General features: G+C 43.8%; 2 protein-coding genes across 4 annotated transcripts; both read left to right on the plus strand.

The window, feature by feature from the left end:
• Window positions 1-7,695: 7,695 nt before the first annotated feature.
• On the plus strand, window positions 7,696-11,264 carry LOC116167226 (52 kDa repressor of the inhibitor of the protein kinase-like). 3 transcript variants are annotated; one of them, XM_031482520.1, is made up of 3 exons: window positions 7,696-7,872; window positions 8,074-8,364; window positions 8,425-11,264. In XM_031482520.1, exons 1-3 carry the CDS (start codon window positions 7,738-7,740, stop codon window positions 9,022-9,024), a joined length of 1,026 nt encoding a protein of 341 aa, XP_031338380.1. In that variant the 5' UTR covers window positions 7,696-7,737; the 3' UTR covers window positions 9,025-11,264. The 3 variants fall into 3 exon arrangements, with proteins under 3 accessions (XP_031338380.1, XP_031338373.1, XP_031338364.1); XM_031482513.1 differs by having other exon boundaries at window positions 7,696-8,364; XM_031482504.1 differs by having other exon boundaries at window positions 8,074-11,264.
• Window positions 11,265-15,182: 3,918 nt separating this feature from the next.
• On the plus strand, window positions 15,183-18,506 carry LOC116162684 (uncharacterized protein K02A2.6-like). Its single transcript, XM_031476358.1, has one exon. The coding sequence runs from the start codon at window positions 15,183-15,185 to the stop codon at window positions 18,504-18,506; it is 3,324 nt and encodes a 1,107-aa protein (XP_031332218.1).
• The last annotated feature ends 347 nt before the right edge of the window (window positions 18,507-18,853 follow it).

Consider the following 18,853-nt stretch of genomic DNA (forward strand, 5'->3'; position numbering starts at 1 on the left):
CATGGCCCTGTTAAAGAGCCTTCGAACCTCTTTACGAACTTTTTCAAGGTCCGAGTTCCACCAAGGTGTTCTCTTCATTCCCCGAACAGTTCGCAGCTTGCAGCTGTCTTCAAACGACGCCGTTATAGCGTCGCTTATCATTGCCGCCGCCTCTTCCACCTGCCCTGCTTTCCGGCAGAGCAAAGGTGGTTTATCCAACCGTTCTGTCAGTTTTTCAACATAGCAGTCCCAGTTGGTGGTTCGGGGATTCCGAAACCTACAGGGCCCACCATTGAATGACAGGTTTAGTTGGAAAAGAATGTGCCTGTGATCCGAAAGAGACGGTTCATCAGACACTCTCCAGTTTGAGATCATGTGAGCTATAGAGAAAGAGCCCAACGTTAGATCAATGACCTCCTGCCTCCGCGACGTAACGAAGGTGGGGGTTTCTCCCTGATTTAAAACATTCAAATCAGTTGTCTGCAAGTACTCCAGAATGTGTTCGCCCCTCGAGTTCGTGTCCGTGCTGCCCCACACAACGTGATGTGCATTTGCATCACAGCCAACTACAAGAGGGAGCCTTTCACTCCGACAGTGCTCTATCAACTCAGCTAGCTCCCTGGGAGGTGGAGCTTCTTCCGAGTCATATGGTAGATACGCTGAGCAGACTACTAATTGCCTGCTCCGTCCCTTTCCATCTTTCAGCTGAAGTCTTAGAGCCACTAGATCCCTAAAACAGAAATCAGCCATTAAATAAGACTCGATGCGTCTGTCGACATATATGCAAGTCCTGGTACTCAGTTGACTGTCCCTCTTATAATAAAGTGAGCCCTCAACCTGACTGAAGCCTCTTACTCGTCCCTTGTAAACCCAAGGTTCTTGTATGAGGCAAACGCCTGTCTGCCTTACAGAAAGTTGGCGGCCTATTAAGCAGGTCGCCCCCTTACTGTGTTGCAAATTGCTCTGTAAGAAGGTTACCTTGTCCATCACCGATGTACTTAGGCTCCCCCCTCCTCTAAAGATGCCGACGGCTCTGACCCCATCTCGGAGCCAAGGACCGCCACACGAGCCAACAGCTCGTCGACATCTTGTTCGACCTGCGAGGGCGCCAATTCTAATTCCAACGCCTCGAGGTCTCCACCTAAGGGTTGGACCCCCTCCATTGCAGCGGAACTGGGTCCCGCTGCTCCGGCGGAGCCCTCTCCCTTTGCTTGCGCAGCCGGAGCACTCGCCTTCGTCACGAAAGTGACGTGGGAGACCCCCGCGTGCGCCTTAAGGTTCTGCCGCTGGAGTGCCCTGTAGGATGCCTCATCCACACCAAATGCGAGAAGCACCCTACCAGGCTCCTCCCTGCGAAAGAACGTCCTCCATAAGTTCGTCCTGAGCCCAGGATTTTGCCTATGGAGGCGCTTTAAAATGATGGCCGTGTCATCCGGGAGCCCGTGCAACACTGCCATCACCTTTACCACCTTTGGGACGTGCCTCTGTACTTTCAGAGACGCACCTTCCCAAGGCTTGATTAGAGAGACGGTCCTCTCCAGCCAGTCCAGAGTCCACTGGTCCTCGCACTCAGCCACAACGACCCCATGCGAGTTCCAGCGGAACCCGGCCAGCCTCGGAAAAGGCCCGACCTCCAAGTCGTCTACAGCCACATTTAGTGCAGCCATAATGCACCTCGACTGAGCCTCAGTGAGGTCCACCTCCGGGTACGACACCGGTAGGATAGCCACCTTGAGGCCCGCCGCAGCGACTTGCCCATAGGTCCGCGGTGCACCCGTGGGTGCCCCAGGACCTTTGGACTTCTTTTGAGGTTGCACCGAGCCAGACCCTGGAGTGCTACCCTCCGATCTGAGACGCTTGGTCCCAGACGTCGGTTCGCCTTCCTGAGCCACCGACCCAGTCGCAACCTTCGATTTTAGCACCTGACCCGGGGTTTTACCCTCGAGCCGCCGCTTCCTGGCCAACGCCTTTTGCGCCCCCGTCCTGTTCTTCTTACGGGACGGAGCTGGTCCAGGTCCTTGGGTGGAGCCCTGCTTTGGGGCTGTCCCCTCTTTCGAGGAGCCTGCCCCTACACAGGACCCCTGTTGTGGCCCTGGTTCATTGGTCCCCCCTGACGAGGAGCCCTGTAAAGGAAAATTATGTTTTTGTTTTGTATCCATATTGTTCCCACGAGTAATGCGGAAGAGCGGTATCACCTGCGCAGAGCCGCTTGCGCAGGGCTTGGCTACAATACCACTCGGAGGTCGCCCGGTATCCGAGGGGCACCGTTATCGACACTGCACCCCAGTGTCACGCAGTCCTCAGCACTGTAGCTAACACCTTGACTTGGGAGGTTGGTCCGCGGTAGCGACCTTCGTTGCTGCCAGTCTGGGTTTCAGCCCCGACGAGCAACTTATAATCGCTACTACCCACACAGAGACACTTGTCACCTTACGATCATTCAGGGCTTGCGTGGGCGTTCCCCTATCCGCCACCTGGGGACGCGCCCGATGGGTGCCTAACCGCACGGGTTATCTTATATCAATAATAATACTGTAGACGCCTGATGGTACTGCTGATTGGGGACATTATGAAACGTTAGTTGCGTGGGATATGAATTTACCCCATAATCTACGGGTACCTATGCCCGAAATTGACCACCATGCACACTCGACCTAATAATTTTATGAAAATGCGAGTTAAAATAGCTACACAAGTAAGCATTTTTATATGTCCAGAAAATTAAACAGTATCGACAAAATGTTTTAGATTTTTAGCAACTCTACAGTAGCCGGAATACAGCATTATCAGAAAACCAGTAAATTATTAGAAAACGCTAATGGAACTATTTTGTTCACAAAAAGATTTAACGATCTTTTTGATACTATGAACAGGAGACGCTCTTATGAAGGTATTCGGTTGGGGAGTGCAGATTTTCAGGTATTACAAGATGACTATTATTATTATGGTCGGTGTTTCTTGTGAGAACTCAGGTCTAGCCTGGTTAACTAATCGCACGGATTAAAATCAAGTAACGATTAGTATCTGTGTCTGTGTCTGGTGAAGTTATGTAGGGTTCTAAAGAAAAATAAAATAAATATTCGCACACTCACATTGGAAATCTAGGGATAGTATGTAATTCATACTTACCAACATAGCTATTAATGGCCACAATAGTCAACGCTATCAGGAAAGAAGAAAACAAAACAAAAATATCATTATAATTTTATTATATTATATTATTATTATTATTATCCGTCACTTTGAAGGTATTACAAGACAATTTAAATTTCTTGAATTTTTGGGAAGGAATGCTTCTGGATGGCGCTATTACAGAAACTCAGTTCTTAACTAGATCTACCGGTGAAGGCTTTAGGGCTTCAATCTTATCAACCATAGATTTGAGCAACTATTTATTGTCTCAGTGCAACTTTAAATACGTACTCACTAGTAAACTTAAACAGGATCCACTAGAGGTACTATGATATGCATGTTTCTTTTTGATCTTTAAAGGACTAGAATATATTTTTATTTTTTCCTTGCCAATTTTCGGTGTACCTTGGAGTATATGCAGATTTACGATATTAATTTCATACCAAATAAATTACTAATTTGTCATCACAGTGAATAATAATATTCACCGTCCTTATCACTTTCATATCGTAGAAAAGAGTACACTACTCTAGGGTCACCGTGGCTAGGGTGTAGCCTCAGATGCATGTAGTTTTTTACATTTCTGTTTTGTTAGCACGGATTATTCTCCTTGGCTTGTAGAAAACCTTTGGGCATGTTAAAATGTTATCTAATGCATGTCGTAATTCAATTGTAAATGCTCACGCTTCGTAATTCATCTACTTTTATACACTTTCAGAGATTCTTTGGATTGATAAGACAAGCTGGATGTTCAAATGACCATCCAACCTTCACAGATTTTCTGCAACTCTACCGGATGCTTTCAGTTTACAAGTTGCTTAAACCACCTGTTATGTATTTGGCGGGAGTGCGCGCGCGTTAAGAGAGTGGTGGGTGTGCTTAGATATGCTAGTGTTAGTTCTTGCTTAGATATGGTAGTAGAATGTAGTCTGTTACAATAAAGTCGAGCTAGAGTAGTTGAAGCAAATACCTTAATATATTAATACAGGAAACTCGCTACTATTTGCATTTGCGTACGTGTGACACGTGAATGAGCGCCATCTTTACGGCGCGGTGTGCAATGACTAATGAATAAGAAGAGAATTATTTATATTCCCAAGAGTATTTAACATCATAGGGGTATGATATTATCAAATACCATCATATTATCAGTTTATCCATAAGAATTTTGCAAAATAATCTGTAAAAAATAATAAATACCCTAAAAAAAGCGAGTTAATATTCATCTGCTCATTTCTGTAATGGTACCTTATGGTAGATAATTTCTTTGCCTTTTCAGGTTTCTAATAAGGTAAGGTGGGGTAAGTTTATTTGGAGGAAGTGAATAATGAAGAAATAATACGAAAACCATGCGAATACTAGAGGTTTCATTAAACTACTAAAGGAAGTCTCTCAGCTAACTTTTAGTGTAGCAGTACCTACAGTTAAATCTTTATTTTGCCTTAAGAGCTTATATATTTTGTAAACAACCTGTTTATGTTTTTAAAAGTCTTTCCTTTGTGTTCTTAAAAAGTTCGTACAATCGGTAACACTTTGCTGAACAATAATGAAGTGCTAGAGCAAAATTCTTCTGCAATTCTGAGTATCTACGACCTCTTGGTTTACATTCAACATTGTCCAATGGGGTCATTATAGACTACTAGGTCTTAACTTCTTAAGTTCGGATTTCAGTTCTTCATTCTGTTTTTGAAGTATATCTGCTTTTATATTTTTGCAACAAACGTAACTTTTTTGCAATAGTATTCGGGGAATCGCACATGTTTCCTTTTCTTTTCTTGGGCTCAGAATGGCATTCAGCAACAGTTTGTGGTATACGGTCTTCCATAACATCTGCCTCGAGGTTTTCATTTTGAGGTAACTTACGTTTGAAAGGACCTTTTCTTGTCTTTAATTGAACCCCGTGCAACTTTATACTTGGAATGGCACCCTTAATCAACCTATTCCAAACAAATACACTAATGAGTAAATAAATTCAGAACTACACTTATGTAAATCTCACCCTTGACTAAACAATCGTGTATTTCTGAAATCGCTTTCAACAAAATGATCAGAACACACTATATAGCTTCTGTTTAAACATTCAATAGTATAAAGCTAGGCCCTACATAACATAAACTTCAGAGAAAATTTTGTGGAAAATATAAAAACTTACAAATTTGGGTATAATGTGGTGGTATTGGACCAGCATGTAGTTGCAGAGCGCAAGCGTTTTTTCGGTCAGCGAGGCAGACTTTCTGCGCAGATGATAAATTACACTTGTAAAACCCGTGCCTTACTGAACACACGATTTATAAATAAAGTTATTTTGTGAATTAAAACTTTATAGTGGTGACCCCGACGTGATTTATTGTTGGAATTACACGAACCAAATTCTGAATTTAATCAAATATAAATCAAAACATTACGGGTTTTAAAATCAACACTATTTTCGTTCTCGTCCTAAGGTCGTGGTAGGTGAGAATCGTAACGTGTTTTCATAAACGAGTGTAAAAAAGTGCATTATACCTACCGGCATCGAAACATAGCCGCCCTTTGTCAAGCTTTTACGCGTAAGTACAAGGACAATTCAAATAATCAGTGTTGCAGTTTATTTAATGCGTTTTTATCTACATTCACTTTCGCACGCGAGCCGGCATACGCCATTGATTTATTTTACTCGATACGAATGATCATATGAACGCGTCCAGTGGCGTATCTCGAGTGAAAATCGTATCTCGTTTTTTTCTCACCCTTTTGAATCGAGATCGCACACGAACGTTACGTGCTTATTTTCAAACGACAGTGCGAAAAATTAAATTTATTCTACGGAGGAATTTGAATTAAAAAGTGGTATTCAACCCGTATTGTAAAATCCGTGCCGTTTTTTCGCACGCAGTCTCACCACGGTGTATTTTCGTGAACTTTGTATCTAGTACATTCCCTACCTAATTACACGAACTAACAGACTTTTCCGAGAAACTTTTATAACCTTTCGGAATAAACATTTTGTGTTTTTTTTACTGCGCGCACCACTCCATCGCATAAAATGGACCCATCACTGGCTGCCCAACTCGAACAACAGCGACCAGTTACGCGCCAGGCAGTGCGTGAAGGCATCGCACCTGCACCAACGCAAATGTTTCAACTGTTTACCTCTCCACCTTCCGTTACTCCACCGTCCTTGGTCACAGACACTGATGATGCAACAAAAAATGTCATCTCGGAGACAGAAGTCGGAATTCCATATGAAGCGGCAACATACAGGAGAGGTGGTGATCCACCCGTGACGCCTGAAGGGTTACCACCCCCGTCTACAAATATTGGCAGTGTACCAGTAGACGAGTTTCTACCAACCAGCTCGCATATTACCGATGCACCTACAGGTACTCATTTTAATTACGATATTGGTATATTAACTAGCCAGCTGCATAACCTGAGTAAGACGATTGCTGATATTCAGCATACACTTTCTAAGCAACAGGCTAACCAAGAAAACTTAACTGCTATTTTACTAAACATGCAGCAATCCCAAAATAAACCAACCCCTAGTCTAGCCGAATCAGTCCAAAGTGGTACGACACCTACCGTCTCCAGCTCGAGCCATGTGCTACCGATAACCACTACGGTGACATCCTTCACCGCCGAACGTGCTGCCAGGGAAACCAGTTTGTCATTAACTTCAATGCGTACTACAGTCAGCCAACCTTCGGCAGCTGAATTGTCTTTTCCGTCAACGGCACTTCAGTCAACAGTACACACATGGTCGCACATGACGTCACCGAAATTGCACCCACACGCCTTATTGCCACCTGCACCAAAGCCGGTAACAACCCAAGTACCCACGTCATACACGCCATCGTACTACGCCTCAGAGCAACCACAATACATGCTACCAATGCAGCCGAAACCGAATATTTGGTCACGAATTGACAACATCCCGCGTTTAAGTAGGACATCTATGCGGCATTCATTCTATATTTTAGAACAATGGATGCAGGCTAACGGAATTATCGCCGACACCGATAGATACCAAACCGTCAGACTAATATTGGATCAAGAGATGAACGCATTGATCACCGGTGTAACCGAAGTACCCGGACGAAAATATGACTCCATAAAAGAAGTCCTCCTATTAAACTACGAGGCAACCAGCGAAGAAAAGCTCCGTTCCTTACTTTCTGACATCACCCTAGACGGCCACACAGCAAAAGCCTTGCAAGCAGGGGCGGATTTATGGGGGGGGCTAGAGGGGCTGAAGCCCCCCCCCCGAAGAAGTTTTTCTGTTACCAATACAGCCGGCATCGTCTTCGCTTCGTTCAGATCTTTCGCTTGGCGATATTGCAATTTTGTCGGACCCGCCAGCGCCTACGCGTCGGCAGTAATTATTGCTTTATTCTTTTATCTTTATGCATTCCTGGAATTTGAATAGCTAAGCTAGTGGATTTGCGACACGGCACACTGATACGTGACGGAAAGCAAAATACGAGCATTAAAGAAGGATGGGGAGAGTGGTTGATAAACAAATGCCCAGAAAGCCGAAAACTGGGAACAGTTTCAATGCTGACTGCGATTTACACTTACACCAGAACCAGTTGGAATTTTGCATTGGGAGTGTTGTGTTGTGTTGTGTTTATGTTGCGTTAAAAAATGAAGCGAACTATTTTAGATTTTTTTAAATCTACACCTGTCGCCGTCGCCGAACCTCAAGCTGACGCAAAAAAATGCAAAGTGTCCACATTTTCTTGTCAACCAGCCCCGTCTAATCAACCATTGATTGCACAGGTAGGCACCTAGGATACAATTTTTCTTTAATTATTAGTGGATTCGGGTAACGTAATAGTTGGGAACTCAAGTTATTTTGCTTCCAAAACAGATGTAAATCGTTTTGACCTGTGCATGAGTAAGGTGTAATTGCTGAAATGCAATTTAAAGTCCTGTTGCGAAAGGTTTTTCAATCGGGTAATTTTACTTTCGGAATTCCAGGAAAGGGAATTTGATCGCAGCATCACTGGTAGCCTTCGACTATTTGACATAGGATTTGCAGTTGGGAAAATCTTGAGTGACGGGGAAAAACTGAAATTTTTAAGCGAAACATGGAATCCTGATAGTTCGTACGTGTTTCCGTCTCACTTTGAAGGCAAGCAAAAACGAAAATTCAAGATTGAGTGGCTAAGCCAGTTCAAATGGTTAGCCTACAGCGAACAAGAAAAAGGAGCGTTTTGCAAAATGTGCGTTTTATTTGCACCTTCTGTGGCAGGAGTTGGTAATCATCAGGTAACTGAAAAAACTTAATCAACTATGAGCATATAAATCACTTCCTCAAAATTTTTGTAGGCTTTGAAAACTTTGGTGAAGGAGCCTCTTTCAAAATACAAAAAAGCTCTTGAAGTATTTAACCATCATAAGGACACGAGCTACCACGCATTCTCGGTAGAAAAAGCTTCTAATTTCAATAAAATAGTGAGTTATGAAGGCTCTTTAAGCATTGCAGCCCAGCTTGATAAACAAAAAGCAGCGATTATAGAAGCCAACAGAAGGCGTCTTAAACCCATTGTCAAGACTGTTATATTTTGTGCGCACAATAATCTGCCATTGAGGGGTCACAGAGATGACGGTGAATTACGGTGCTCAACTGATTCAACCAAGATAGTTGGTACCAGTCAAGGAGTTTTCAAAAATCTGCTGTCGTTTCGTATCGATGCGGGAGATGAAGATCTCAGGTTTCATTTAGAAACATCAAAAAAAAATTGCACGATGATCAGCAAAACTATCCAGAATGAAATTATTGAGGCGCTTGGTGATGTTGTGAAGAAAAGCATTGTGGCCGATGTGAAAAAATCTAAGTTTTATTCCATTCTTTGCGATGAAACGACTGACATAAGCACCAAAGAGCAAATGACCTTATGCGTAAGATACGTTGATACTGGAAATTAGTGTTGAAGGAAGAGTTTTTGGGTTTTGTGGAAGTGAAGTCGACAACTGGACGTGATCTTAAAGAGGTTATATGTGCCGAAATAACGAAATTGGGACTGTCTATCGAAAATCTTCGCGGCCAAGGTTATGATGGTGGTAGTAACATGTCGGGAAAGTTTAATGGTGTTCAAGCTCTCATCAAATCAGAGCAGCCGTTAGCTTTATATACACACTGTTTCAGTCATTCGCTGAATCTGTGTATATCGAAGAGCTGCGAAATCCCTGCCATCAGGAACATGATGGGAATACTGGGCTCCGTATCAACTTTTCTGTCAGCGTCTGCTAAGCGCACTGCTTTGTTGGAAAAAACCATCCAGGAATCTGATCTAAAGGACACACGAAAACGCAAGTTGAAAGCACTTTGTAGTACTCGATGGGTAGAAAGACACGAGAGTGTTCTCACATTTCAGCAACTCTTTCAACCCATTGTAGATACCCTAGAGCAGTTGGAAAATGATCATGACCCGAATACTTCAAGCAAAGCAGCAATGTTTAGCTCTTCATTAAAACGAAGTGATTTCATAGTCTCAATGGGAGTTGCCGCCTACTGCCTGTCTTTTACACTGAACCTGAGTAAGAACCTACAGAGTGTTGATCAAGATCTTTCAACTGCTCTGTCTCACGTTGATGATGTTAAATCAGTACTTCGAGGTATTAGGGAACGAAGTGATGAGGAATTCAAATCACTGTATTTACAGGCAAACAAGTTAGCCAGTGAAGTAGGCGCGACCATTTCTATGCCAAGGACATGCAATCGGCAGACTCATAGGAGCAATATTGGTGCGAATGCAGAGGATTATTACAGAGCTGCTATTTTTGTACCGTTTGTAGACCATGTGATCACCCAACTTCGAGACCGATTTGATGGAATCTGCAGCGTGATTTCTCTTGAAGGCCTGATTCCCGAATATCTCAGTAAATATGACGATATGGCAATATTAAAAGCCGCTGAGTTCTACGATCAAGATATGCCAGGATCAATGTTAGAACTGACCTCTGAATTGAAAATGTGGAGGCAGAAATGGCAAGGACAACAAACGGTGCCGAAAACTGCCATCGAAGCTCTAAAAGAATGCGAAGAAATGTTTTTCCCAAATATAAGAGTACTACTTCAGATATTTCTAGTTTTACCTGTAACAACAGCAACCGCGGAAAGGAGTTTTTCGGTTTTAAGAAGACTCAAAACATACCTGCGAAGTACCATGACTGAAGGGAGGTTGAATGGATTAGCCCTCGCGAATATTAATTCGTCACGTCAAATAGATGTTGAGGAAGTCATCAGTACTTTTTGTAAAATGAAACCCCGACGATTAGAAATGTCCAGTTGGGATTGATATTACTCATTTTGTTTTGTAGTTCATACGAGATAATGTAACGTTACTAATGTACAATAAATACTAAAACTTATTCAATGGTGAAGGAAAATTTCAAGCCCCCCCCACGACCTCGTCCTAGATCCGCCACTGCTTGCAAGCCCGGATGCTCGAGCTCAATGGGGGACAGGAAACCGAAATGCTGCGAATGCTATTTTTAGAACGCCTCGATCCTTTCGTCAGCGCCATGGTTCAGAGCAAAAAACGCGACCGACCACGAGAAAACCCAATGACATTGATTGAGATGGCTACTGAAGCTGATCAAATCATGGGTACTTTCAAACGGTCCAATAAAATAAGTGTGGTAGAACATAACAGCAATTCCCGAAGAGACAGCATGCAAGAAAAAATCGACCAGTTGGAGAAGGAACTAGCCGATCTGCGCGCGCAGCAGCGACGCAAATCACAGAGTCGTGGCCGAAGTCCTGACCGACGTGGGCGCAGTCCCACACCGACCCGACACGAACGTCGAGATTCATCCGCCAAACCTTTCATTTGCGAATACCACGAAAAGTACGGTAAGGGAAAGCACAAAAATAAGAAATGCGTAAGAGGTTGTAGCCTCCGAGCCGAATGGTTCGCCGCTCGCCGCACCACCCATGAGCGAGCAGACCGATCGCAATCTGGCGAACGAACCACTTCGTCAAAAAACTAATAGCTGCTGATTCAATGGACCCGTCACTATCCCTGAATCAGCAACAAATGGTATCCGTTTTCCCCCCACTTAGCGGTGACAACGAGGACCAGCTGTCCCACCAAATAAACTCACACCAAACCGTTCCATCATCAGAACACCACACGCCACACCTAAGATTGTCTATTACTGATTTAAACAACGGCATAGATTTTGTAATAGATACTGGAGCGACCACTAGTCTCCTGCCAAATCTTACCAACAGAACCTTCGTTGCTCCATCGACACTAGTAGCAGCAAACAACACTCCAATAAGTACGTACGGCACCCGCCAACTGCAATTATCTTTGGGATTGCAACGTCAATTCACTTGGACATTCGTGGTAGCCGACACCAATGAAGCACTTCTTGGCGCCGATTTCCTTTCATATTACAATCTGATCGTAGACGTGAGAAGAAAACGCCTCATAGATGGAAATGTTAACAGCACGGTACATAACGAATCCATTGCATTCAATATTTCCACCGTTACAGTCCATGAGATGCCAGAACCTTTCGCTTCAATCATCAAGGAATTCAAAACAGTCGACAAAATTGGTAAAACCAATCTTCTTCCATGTTCCAGAGCCATACATTACATTCAAACCACTGGTCCGCCAATATATTCCAAGGCACGACAACTGTCAAAGGAGAAGCTAGACGCCGCTAAAGCGGAATTTGAACACTTGGTGACACTCGGAGTAATTCAACCTTCAACGTCCCCTTGGGCCAGCCCTTTACACATGGTAAAGAAATCCGACGGAACCTGGCGCCCTTGTGGTGATTTTCGTTTATTAAACGCCGTAACCGTTAAGGATAGATACCCGCTACCTTTCATATCGGATGTCACAAGTTTCCTTAGCGGCAAAAAGATATTTTCCAAAGTGGATCTTCAGAGAGCCTACCACCAGGTACCAGTGAACCCTGAAGATATACCAAAAACCGCCGTCATTACGCCGTTTGGTCTATTCGAATACCTCCGGATGCCATTCGGTCTTTGTAACGCGGCCCAGACCATGCAACGACTCGTCAATACTGTGTTTACAGGCGTTAACTTCGTTTTCGTTTATATTGACGACATTTTGATTGCATCCGACAACTATCAAGAACACATTGAGCATGTACGTACCGTATTCAGTCTCCTGATGCAAAACAACTTGACCGTCAACATAAGTAAATGCGAGTTTGGGACGACCGAGTTAGATTTCCTTGGTCATCGGATTACCCCATCTGGCTACCAGCCACTTCCCAAGAAGGTCGAGGCCATATTGAAGTTGTCACAACCCAAGACGGCAAAAGAATTGAAAACATTCCTTGCGTCACTCAACTTTTACAGGCGATTCCTACCGCACGCTGTGCAGTTCCAAAAGAAATTGACCACGTTGATTCCCGGAAACAAAAAGAACGACAAAACTCTTGTAGAGTGGACCGAAGATTCTGTAACCGCTTTCGAATCTTGCAGAAAGCAAATTGCCGAAGCAGCAAACCTAGCATACCCTGTCAAAAACGCCAAGTTATCGCTATATACAGACGCTTCCGACTTTTGTGCTGGAGCAGCCCTTCATCAACTCGTCGGCAACGAGTTACAACCACTTGGATTTTACAGTCAAGCGTTCACCGAAACGCAACGTCGTTACTCCGCATATGATCGCGAACTTACCGCTATCTATCAAGCGATTCAACATTTTAGACACTTGCTAGAAGGACGTCAGTTTACGATACATACTGATCAAAAACCTCTGATTTGGGCTTTCAAACCGAAAAAGACGTCGTCAACAGACAAAAAGGAAAATCCTCGCCGAAGTCGCCAACTAGATTTCATCAGTCAATTTTCAACCGATATCCAGCATATCTCTGGTAAAGATAACATCATTGCCGACATGCTATCCCGCATATCTGCCGTCCAATCAGAATCAATTAATTATCAAGAATTCGCCGAACAACAAACAACTGCTCCAGAGTTACTCGAATTTCTTCAGCCATCAAACAACTCTTCACTGGAACTCAAACAGATCGTTATACCAAACTCAGACATCAAGGTTTGGGCTGATGTGTCAACGCCACGAGTACGACCATTTGTACCTAAACTGCAACGCAAAAAGGTCATCATTCAGCTCCACAAGTTGTCACATCCAGGTATTAGAGCTACCACAAGGTTAGTTCGTAGTCGTTTTGTTTGGCCTACGATGGCCGAAGACATCAAAAACGTCGTAAAGGCATGTCTCAATTGTCAAACATCCAAAATTACTCGGCACACTCGCTCACCATTTGGTTCGTATGAACTACCAAGCTGTAGGTTCGAACATATTAACATTGATTTAGTAAAGATGTCAAAATGCGGCGATTACCAATATTGTCTTACCATCATCGACAGATTCACTAGATGGCCAGAGGCAATCCCTCTACAGGATCAAACCTCAGAGACTGTCGCCAACGCCTTAATACAACACTGGATCTCGCGTTTTGGAGTTCCGGTCAGGATAACTACAGACCAAGGCCGCCAATTCGATTGTGCACTGTTCGCCCAGTTGAACCAGTTGTTAGGCACCGAACACATTAAAACAACAGCTTACCATCCACAGTCCAATGGTATTATCGAACGATACCACCGTTCACTGAAAACCTCCATCATGGCACAAAACCATGACAATTGGGTTGCAAGACTGCCCATTATCCTTTTAGGACACCGTTCCACCTACAAGGAAGACTTAGCTGCCACACCAGCTGAACTCACCTATGGTTGTTCCCTTAGACTTCCTGGAGAATTTCTCCACGATACCAAATCGCAGCCACAAGAAGAATTTGTAAAACAATTGCGAGAACACTTTCGTCAAATTAGACCAACACCCACATCCAACCATACCAACGAACATCCATTCGTTCATAAGGATTTAAACAATTCATCCCATGTCTTTATAAGAGTCGACCGGGTTAAACCAACATTAACTCGACCATATGAAGGCCCATATCAAATCGTCAAACGAGGTGACAAATTCTACAAACTTTCTGTCAACGGCAAACCAGTCAATGTTTCGATTGATCGTCTCAAGCCCGCTTACCTACCAAGCGAAGAGGAACATCGCCATGGGAACCCATACATACCTGATACCATTTTGAACCAGCCGACAGCCACTCCACCTGTACAAGTACGTCATCCACCGACACTGCAGCCACCAACTCACTCAAAGACACCAGAACTTAAGTCAGCACTCAAACAAACCACAACCACCAATCCCGACACAACTACCCGAGCAGGAAGAAGAGTAAGATTTCCTCGTCATTTGTCGGAATACTCACAAATCTAGGGGGGCTATGTGGTGGTATTGGACCAGCATGTAGTTGCAGAGCGCAAGCGTTTTTCGGTCAGCGAGGCAGACTTTCTGCGCAGATGATAAATTACACTTGTAAAACCCGTGCCTTACTGAACACACGATTTATAAATAAAGTTATTTTGTGAATTAAAACTTTATATATACAATAAAGTTACTTACACTTCTGTATTTAAAGGAAATCGAAAGAATGCTTTTGAACAATTTTTCACAGTGGCATTGCAACAACCATACACAGCACAGACCCCACCAGACATGCTGTTTTACGACTTTTTCTCTCCAAAAAGCCAAATCAAAAGTTGCAAAAATTTCAAATCAAATATGACATTTGATTGTGAACACACCCTACCGCACGGTGGCGCTGCAGTCACTTGCGACAGGTTGTCAACGTGAGTTTCCTGTATTATTATACAGTGTGAGCAACAATGATTGAAGCGTGCGTCATCACCGCTTGTTCCTATTAATATCAAAACTACCTTCTTTGTATGGAGTTGTATACGAAAATGACGTTCTGCGCTGTCACAGTGACGTGCGTCTATTCGTATCTTGTATCAAATCAGCATATGCTATGAGCGGCACATTGCCAATTTAGCTGAAGCGGCACGCTTCAATCTTTGTTGCTCACTCTGTATTAAAGTATTTGGTTGAAGTAATACAGAGTATTATTCAATCGCGACACGTGGTTGTGTTTCCCGGACAACACAACAATTGGCGACGAGAGGGGATCACGGTAAATCGGAATAAATGGCGGGTTTTCGTGGTTTACCAGAATTCGACCCAACGGGATCGATTACGTGGGATGTGTACGCCGAGCGTTTACATTTCTGTTTGGAAGCAAGCGATATCGAGGAGGATTCTAAGAAGAGAGCCGTATTGTTAAGTGCTTGTGGTCATGCCACATATGAAATAGTAAGATCGCTTTGCGCGCCAAAAAAACCGGGGGAAGTTGAATACAAGGAGTTGGTAAAATTACTAACATCACATTTTGCACCGGCACCGTCCAAAATTGTGCAGCGTTTCCTGTTCAACAAGCGGGATCAGCAAGTCGGCGAGAAATTCTCCAGCTATTTGGCGGAATTGAGAAAGTTAGCAGACACGTGCAGTTTCCACGAGGATTCACGGGATGAAATGCTTCGTGACAGGATTGTGTGCGGGGTCAGGGACGAAGCGCTGCAACGTCGCTTATTAGCGGAAAGCGACTTGACCTTGCAGAAAGCTGTCGATGCCGCGATTGCAGCGGAAACGGCTGGCGTAAATTTAAACGAATTACGAGGGTCAATCACCGGAGGCGGCGATACTTCGAAATCGGCGAATGCAGTTACAGGAAAACGGAATGCTAATTATAGCACAAACAAAAGAGACAACGCGGCCGCAACAATGAAACCCTGTTTTAGGTGCGGTGACCTTCACAAACCGGACGTTTGCAGATGCAAAGAAGTGGTTTGCAGGTTTTGCAAGAAAAAGGGCCACATCGAGCGAGTTTGTTTGGCGAAGGCTAAAAATAAGACGCCGCAACGCAGAACAATGGTTAATCAAGTGGGCAACACCGACGAAGATAGCTACGGGCTCGGGGAACTATTCAACGTCAACATGAACGACCGCGGGAAAGCAAATCTGTTTAAGGTTAACATTAACATAAACGGAGAATTGTGCGAATTCGAGGTAGATAGTGGCGCCAGTGACACAATTATGTCGTTACAAACTTTTAATCGACTTTGGCCAATTAATAAACCGGAAATGCGTCCGTGTGAAACTACTTTTCTAGATTTTTCCATGGCAACCGTGGAAACGGCGGGAGTTTGTGACGTGCTGGTGACATTTAAAAACATTCAGTGTACCCTACCAATGGTAATTACAAGGAACACTAGAGCCAATCTATTAGGGCGTAATTGGTTCGACGCACTTAAGATTGAAATTTCGGGAATAAATAAAATTGAGGTTAACTCCTCGTTGGACGAGCTAGTGTTGGAGTTTCAGGAAGTGTTCTCGGAGGGGTTAGGCCAGTATAAGGGGCCACCCATTAAATTTGCGTTAGACCCGTCCATTGCACCAGTGAGCTGCAGAGCTCGAAACATTCCCTTTGCGTTGAGAGGGAAAGTCGAAGCGGAATTGGAGAAGTTGGTTCGCCAAGGAGTGCTGCAACCAATCGACCATTCGGAATGGAGCAGTCCGATTGTTCCAGTTGTTAAAAGTTCGGGCGAAATTAGAATTTGTGCAGACTACAAAGCCACAATCAATAAGGCACTACGAGTACCGGCTTACCCGATGCCAGTAATAAATGAGATCTTGGCCAGCTTGGGTGAGTGTAAAAGGTTTGCAAAATTGGACCTAGCACAGGCATACCAGCAATTGAGTGTGGACGAGAATGCAGCGAAAGCTCAAGCTGTAATTACCCATCGAGGTCTTTTCAAAGTAAATAGGCTTCAATTTGGGGTGAATGTCGCTCCACAATTATTTCAGAAATTCATTAATTCAAGATTAGCGGGAATAGATGGGGTCTTTCCATATTTCGACGACATCCTTGTTTGTGCGCGTGATGAAAGACAAATTCTAGATCGATTGCCAGAAGTGTTACAGAGACTACAGCAGGACGGGCTGAAATTAAAACGGGCGAAGTGCGTTTTTAATGTACAAGAAATTGAGTTCCTGGGATTCAGGATTGACAGCGAGGGAATTCGACCGACCCAGGAGAAAGTGAAGGCAATATGGGCCACTCCAGAACCTACATGTAAAAAGGAGCTGCAAGCATTTTTAGGTTTGCTGAATTTTTATCATACCTTTCTCAAGGGCAAAGCTGACATAGTCGAGCCATTGCATCGATTGCTTGATGAGGACAAACCTTGGGAGTGGACAGGTATTCACAAAATTGCTTTTGAATCTGTAAAAAGCCTAGTTACATCAGATTCCTTGTTGGTTCACTACAACCTCGAGTTACCACTGGTGATGGTTTGCGATGCATCACCTTGGGGGGTTGGTATTGTTTTAAGTCACATCATGCCGGGGGGAGTGGAAGCTCCAATTGCTTTTCATTCCCAAACACTGTCAGCCACGCAGCGAAACTATGCACAGCTAGATCGAGAGGCATTTGCCATCATCGCAGGAATAAAAAAATTCCACAAATACCTATATGGCAGGGAATTTACAATTATCACGGACCACAAACCGTTATTGGGGCTATTGGGAGCGACGAAACCGACTCCCGAGAGATTATCACCGCGAATGCTAAGGTGGATTTTATTCTTAGCCAACTACCAGTACGAGTTAGAGTATCGACCGGGGGCGAAAATTCAGCATGCTGACGCGTTAAGCCGGTTACCAGTGTCATCAATCGGGGCGGATCCTGAGGGTTTGGGGGACGTCCTGATGATTGAAATGATGCCAGAGAAGATTCTTAATGCAGAACAAGTCGAGAAGCTAACCGGTAAAGACTTAATTCTTTCGCGAGTGCGTGATTGGCTGCTTAAAGGGTGGCCTAGTGACATTCCACCTGAATATATACCATTTCGGAACAAACGCGCGGAATTGTCAGTATATAAAAACTGTGTTCTGTGGGGTTCAAGGGTAGTAATACCTGAGAAAGCGCGACAACAAGCCGTTGAATTATTGCACGCGACCCATCAAGGTATTGTGCGGATGAAAGCGCTTGCTCGTAGTTACATGTGGTGGCCAGGTTTGGACCAGGACATCGAGAAAATTGTGAAAGAGTGTAAAAAGTGCCAGGAAGTTGGTCATGCGCCGCCGCGTGCGCCAATTCACCCATGGGAGTGGGCTTCTGACCCATGGTCGCGAATTCACGTGGACCATGCAGGTCCAATAAAGGGACAAAATTTCTTAATTGTGGTAGACTCGTATTCGAAATGGCTCGAGGTAAAAAAAGTGCCGTCTGTGTCCTCGGGGGCTACGATTTGCGCGCTTCGAGAAATCTTTGCCACACATGGCTGCCCTGCTAAGGCAAAAAGCCGTATCTACCTACTTTCGCGATTTCCAGATTTCGGTGTCTGCGTGTTTAAAATAATATTCCTCAACTTCATACTAAACCCAGAAGCCGTATCTGTAATTTTTTCATAGCATTTTAAACATAAGAAAATAACATGTATCTACGTATTTATCAAATATGCTAAACGCAAGTAGCGCATGTGAAATATGCTAAGCAAAAACAGCTTTTCTGAGCAACTTTTGCAGATAAGCACATTTTACATACCTAGCGCTTAGTATATGATAATGCTAGATAAGCACATTATTCTTATAAATAGCGGTAGTAAACATAACCTCAAAAAGTGTTTATACACGAGTTTGCACGTGTGTAACAATTGTATGATCAGTATTTTACGTGTTATTTTGTGATGTGAAAGTGTTTATTGCTTGAAAGCTAAAAGTAATTTGTTAATAATTAGGATACTGAATGGAATAAGGAT

Source organism: Photinus pyralis, unplaced genomic scaffold (genome assembly GCF_008802855.1).
Source record: "Photinus pyralis isolate 1611_PpyrPB1 unplaced genomic scaffold, Ppyr1.3 Ppyr1.4_LG1, whole genome shotgun sequence".
In the NCBI taxonomy this organism is placed as follows: domain Eukaryota; kingdom Metazoa; phylum Arthropoda; class Insecta; order Coleoptera; family Lampyridae; genus Photinus; species Photinus pyralis.